General features: G+C 33.5%; 1 protein-coding gene across 1 annotated transcript; it reads right to left on the bottom strand.

Moving 5' to 3' along the window:
• Nucleotides 1-535: 535 nt before the first annotated feature.
• On the bottom strand, nt 536-2,598 carry LOC145635218 (uncharacterized). The gene is made up of 2 exons (XM_081686507.1): nt 1,980-2,598; nt 536-1,199 (listed from the first exon to the last, which is right to left on the bottom strand). Exons 1-2 carry the CDS (start codon nt 2,569-2,571, stop codon nt 883-885), a joined length of 909 nt encoding a protein of 302 aa, XP_081542633.1. The 5' UTR covers nt 2,572-2,598; the 3' UTR covers nt 536-882.
• Nucleotides 2,599-6,182: the final 3,584 nt, after the last annotated feature.

Genomic DNA, 6,182 nt, shown 5'->3' on the forward strand with positions numbered 1-6,182 from the left:
AATATGGCTTTTTCAAAATATTTTTTCTTCTAAGTTTCTTCTAAGCTAGCAATCAAGTGTTAAATTATTTTTTACTTGGTGAAAGTTTTGAATATAGCCCTTTCACATTTTCTTACCATATAATAGATACAAATTCTTATTCTAGCTTGAATATCTCACCAATATAATTGATGAAAACATACAATCATACGAATACTGATAATATATGAGTAATTTTTTAGGAAAAACTAGTACTCGTACTCAGTAACTTATTCTTTATTTTTATTAAGAGAACTAGAAGGAAATCATATCATTGAACATAATTGTTAAGCCCGTATATATTGTATTTAGTTTGTTAACGGGCTAAGTTTAGGCCCTTGGTTTTGACAATAATGAAGACAAAGAATGCCAAGTTCCACTAAGGTCGAAACACTTGCTCCACACAGAAAATAGGAAGGAGAGATATTCTTTTGTGTTCTTTCATTTTCAAGCAAACAAAGTCCAACAACAATGAAAACATTGCGTGCAAAATGCAATTGTTTCCAATTCAACAACATTTGACATTAATATCATTTTCAAATTTCAAAGTAACCATACACAAGTGAGTAATAATCATGCATTTTTGCAATGTTATTATTCTTCCTTGCTAAAACAAAACACATAACACAATTCTGAATTACAACTGACACAACTGAACTCATATCTCTCTCTTTTCTCTTTCCAATCTCTACTACTCATACATTATAATAAGTAGACAAATAAAAAACGTTACATGAAACAAATTACATTAAAAGACGTTTTATAAAAACCAACAAAAGCATGGGGAACTAAATAATTCACTTTTCAAAATTTAAACTTTTTTTTTTTTTAATTTTTTTTTAATTTTTACTCTCATTTCCCTTTCTAGTGTTTGTAACACTTGGAAGGCTCAAAAGCAAAGGGACCCACAGTGAAGAGAGAGTAAGGCAGAGGCTTAGGAGGTGGGGCCATGGTTTTGTTAAAGAAGAGGAAAGCGCCTGAAATCCCTCCATTTAGATTGGTTGCATGGGAGCATGGCCCACTGTTATTGGGATTTTCTAATAGGTAGACCTTGCATTTGTGGGCCCCATATGTGGTGATTAATTTTGGGGCCTCAAGAAAGAAGAACCCATTTTTGTCCGTTGTTGATTCCTTCTTTATCATGTACTTTGTGTTCCTGCATCTTAGCTCCACTCTTGCTCCTGTTTTCACAAGGACCATACCACAACAATAAGTATTACCAAATACCAAGTCACGTGTTGTTCGGTGTTATTAAATGTTATATTAACGTTTGACATTTGACATTATTTGATAAAGCATTAAAACTCTTTTCAAAAGACGTTGAAACTTTTAGTCGTATTAAATTTGAACTAAACTACAAGTAAAGTTTCCTCTATTGTGGGAGATCTAATTGTTACCATTAGAGTATGATAATTATAAACAATGTAATCTACATACCATAATTTTTTTTGTTTGAATACAGTGATAATAAACCCTTTATTTAATGTACATAATGTTATATTATGCTCGTTTTAAGGAAGTTACTTATACTTGTAAATACTCCATAAACCATAATACATAGTCAAAGTATTTATTTGAATTTTTGTCACGGGTAACAAAAAAGGACGTACCTTCTTGAAAGTGACTTTTAAGACATGCTAATATTGTTAAACCCATACGTATTACTTCGTACTACTCATAAATTAAAGAGATTTGAAAAAAAAAAAAAAAAAAAAAACTCCCTCACAAATACTACAAGCAAAAAAATCTTTATGCTACATTGTAAATTTGTAATGTCTTTCATCCTAATATTTCTTACATTTAAATACTACCTCCAGAAACGATTTTATAAATTTATAATCGTTGCAAATAATGTGTACCGAAGTAGTATTTCTGTTGGATGGTGTGTGTTAAGGTCGAATAGGAAAAAGTTTTAGAGACGAGTAAAATAAAAAAGAAGAGATGGATAGGGAGAAACAAACCAGAAAGAGGGGAGGCGCCAGTGAGAGTAGCAACACCAGAATAAGAACAATTCTTACAGTAAACAACACCTTCAACAGCCACCAACTTCCTAGGCGGCATTACATGGTGAGGAACAGGAGCTGGAACAGGAACAGGCGCCTTTGTTGGCGGGTAAGACGGGGACTTAGCTGGTGAGTGTGCTGGTGCAGCGGCAGGAGAGTGAGACTTGTTGTGATGGTGCTGGTGGTGGTGGTGAGCAGTGGGGGCAGAGGCAGGAGAGTGAGAGTGGTTGTAGTGGTGGGCAGTGGGTGCGGAGGCAGGGGAGTGAGACTGGTGATGGTGGGTTGGGGCGGCAGCGGGTGCGGAGGAAGGTAAGTGAGATTTGTTGTGGTGGTGGTGATGGTGGTGTGTGGGGGCGGAGGAAGGAGAGAGGGTGTGGTGTTGGTGGTGGTGGTAGGTTGGGGCGGTGGCAGGGGCGGAGGAGGGGAGAGCGTAAGGAAGGGTGTTTAGCTCATTATTATCAGGAGTGGTAGCGGTAGTAGTGAAGGAGGAAGCTAGAGATAGGACTAGAAGAGAGAGAAAGAGTGCATGGGGAAGAGAGATATTGCCCATGATTTTGTGAACAAAAGGGTATTAGGAGGAGAGAGAAAGTGAGTGAATTTGGAGGGTTAGAGTGGAGTGGTGGTTCATTTATAGAAGGGGTTTAAGGGAAGGAATTGTCAAGTTAGCTTGGGATGGATAAAATCATAAAGTGAACTGTGGTTAAAAATGTGGGATTTGTGACATTGTTTCACCATATTTTTTTATGGGTCACTCTTTTTTATTTTTATTTTTTTACCTTTGGGTTAAGTTTGTCATGATTTGGATTATGGTAAAATTGTACACTTTTTTTTTAATTATGAATTGCTGACCATAGTCACCATTGTCATTGTTGTTGCACACTTGCACTAGAATTCAAGACATTGTCGAATTTTCACATACAAGGAGGCTAATGGACTCGGGAGTGATCGTTAATGAGTTGAGATGAGTGGGGATTTGTGGGGGAGATTTGATTTATTATAATCCTAAACAACTATTTATATTACAATATTAGTTTTTACTACAAAGATAGATGATTAAGGTTGGCATCATAATTCATGAGTCGATATGTTTTGTAAATTGTAATTAGCTAGCTAGGCCTGATATATTTTTATTTTTTTGAGCTAGGCTTGATTTGAGAGGCACACATAATAGCCTAGGTTGTGCATTGTGCTCAAACAAGTATGTTGTATATGCTCACTCATTTTTAGGTTACAAAATGTAACTTCTAGCTTCACCATCACCTCAACACAAGGACTGAGTTGTTCTTAAGCCCTATTTTGGAGATGCCAACTCGACCCAACTAGGTCCAACTTTAGACATACCTGAATTATAGAAAAAAAAAAAATTAAGAAAGAAAGTTTATGAATGTTTCTTTTAAAAGGGATATTTTGATTTCTTGATTTGAATAAACTTTAATTGTTTCTTTCAAAAAAAAAAAAAAAAAACAAACAAACAAAAATTATGATTTCCTTAATTTTTATGAATTTTTATTATGAGACAAACAAATTATATTTGTTTAAATAAACTTTTTTTTAACATAAAATTAAAAATACTTAAAGCCTATTCACATTTCTAAACTTAGCTGAGCTAAACTGAACTGAATAGAGTTTAAATGAATATTTTATAAGAGAATGAAAATAGGAGTCGAACTGAACTGAAATTAAGCTGAAGTGAACCAACCCTTAGATATTAGTGACAAACAATAAGATTTGTTTTGATTGAAATAAGTTAATACTTGCCTAAATAAACTTGTGATAGAGTATAAAACATAATCATAGGTCTTAACCATTAGTTTAAGATTTTGGTTGAGATGTTCCTTTAACATGGTATCAAGAGCCTAGTTAAGATCCAAAACTTTTTTTTATCGTAAATTTACATGATTTGCGTGTGGGTTTTGTGTGTGCGCATTTTTTTTTTTTTTAATACTTGAGTTGTGAATTTGTGCGTTTAAAAATGATGGTTAAACTTAACATAACGTAGTTTAAAATGGACTTCAAATGCTTTGTTTTGTACCTCATCTTCATACACAATCCCTTAAATAATCTTCACGAATTAGTTTATACTCGTACTAAGATCTTTCTAGTATTGCCTAAAATTCCAACATGACCTAATGATCACTCACAGTAAAAAGGTTATTTTGATCAACTTAATTAAAGTGCCCGACTTGGACCAAATCATTGCGCGACAAAATTCAGTGGTTACTACTTATAGTGTTGGTTAATCTTTTTTGTTTTGTTCTATTAATGTTTTATAATTTTAGCCGTTAGACTAATTGTAATATATTTAACACATTGCGTTAGAATTAAATCATAGAGCTTTGTGTCCAAAAGGCTACAACTTATTCGGAGCTAATGCTACTGCATGGGTTAGTTCTTGGCTTCTTGCCAACCAAGCATTACTACAAATACAAAGTAGGGTTACTTAACTTCTTGCAATTGTAGCATTAACGGCAAGTTGGCCATGCAATTGCAAATAGATGATTCCAAAGCTAAACCTTTTTAAAACTATATCTTAAATCATAAATAATGCCTCATTTCAGGGACATTAAGTTCATTCTATGGATATGCAACACACTTTGGAAATATTACTAAGCAATTATATCCTCAATTACCTAATTACAACTTTTTTAACCTACATATAATTGCAATGACACTTAATTAATCCAGCTAATGATTCTTTGAATCCCGTGTGAGTGTGGTTGTTGCCTTATTGTTAGAAATGTATTAATCGTAGTTTCATGCTTAAATCAGAGCATATTTAGTTAAACTATTACCGTTATTGAATATTTGATTAAGAGATTTGGTAATAATTACCTTTTACTTAAGGAGTTAAGGGTAAGGATTCCACCCATTTGTTACCACTCTAAAACCCAAGGTGATAATTACTCTTAGCCTCCTCAAACACTAAAGGATTTCTTTCCATAGTTAAATCAAACAAATGAAAAAAGTAATAATTACATGATTTCTTTTCCTCCTATTTATTTCCTTTCCATTTCGTTTTCATTGTTCTAATAACCAAGCACCCCCAGCCCTTAATCTAGTAGGTTCTTCTAATAAGTTCAAAGTTTAGTTAGTGTTTTTGTTTCTCACGTGTTCATTGTTACTCCGTACTAGTTAGTTTAGTGGGTTACGTAGTGGTTTCCTAATTTCATCTTTAGTTATTTATTATTATTCATTAACTTATTTAAAGGCTATTTCAGTTTATTGTTCAAATCAACGTATAATTTTTATCTTTCTTTTAGTTTAGAGGCGCACGCAATGTCTGTGCGCAATATGTCGATATTTACTAATTTATCATCGCGGTGCAAGTGTGATAAATCAAGCTTGTCTAATTTAGGGTATAAATTAAAGAGAACAATTTTATGACACTAAGGTTGGAGGGATTAAAAAAGATTTATAGAGATGCATGTAATAATTCTATGCAATCCACTTTTTATCTAGACTAGTCCTCTTCAAACTAAAGTACTCTATATAGTTGAGTTTATACAAGTACTCTTCGCCATTAAATTTTTGGTCGAAAATTGCAATCACGACATTGACGAGTGCTTATAAATTAAAAATTGCAACCCCTCAAAAAAATTATTTAAAAAAAATAAATAAATAAAAAATTGCAAGTTACGCTAAAGAAATACACGGGAGGGAGATTGGTCAAAGGATATGCTACACTCCGTATTATCTGCTGCATGGATAATATTGTATAATATACTTGCATTGCTAAATTTTAGCTTAGCTTAATTTTCTCCTCATATTTTGCACCTGACGTATAAACCATTAAACCTCTTGTGTGCATAACTTTCTAAGGAAAAATAAAAATTAATGACCTCTACACGACTACACCAGCCCCATCATCCAAGGCATGACACATAAAGGCGGCGGCCTATCCACGACATTGCCATTTTACCTATCAAACCTCTCCATCTGGAGGGGTATGTAGTCTAAATATTTATTTGGTTAAAAACATTTAAAGACTATTACAGTATCATATTATGGAACGGAGGGGGTATAAAACACCAATGCATTATTGATCAAAATGGTGTAAGTGTTATTTGGTAGGAAATACTTCAACATCAAATCGACATGCATACTTGAGGTGCTATGGACTACTTCAATCTCATGCGTGGGCTTCTAATAGCAGACTACAGT

Source organism: Chenopodium album, chromosome 6 (genome assembly GCF_948465745.1).
Source record: "Chenopodium album chromosome 6, dcCheAlbu1.1, whole genome shotgun sequence".
NCBI lineage: Eukaryota > Viridiplantae > Streptophyta > Magnoliopsida > Caryophyllales > Amaranthaceae > Chenopodium > Chenopodium album.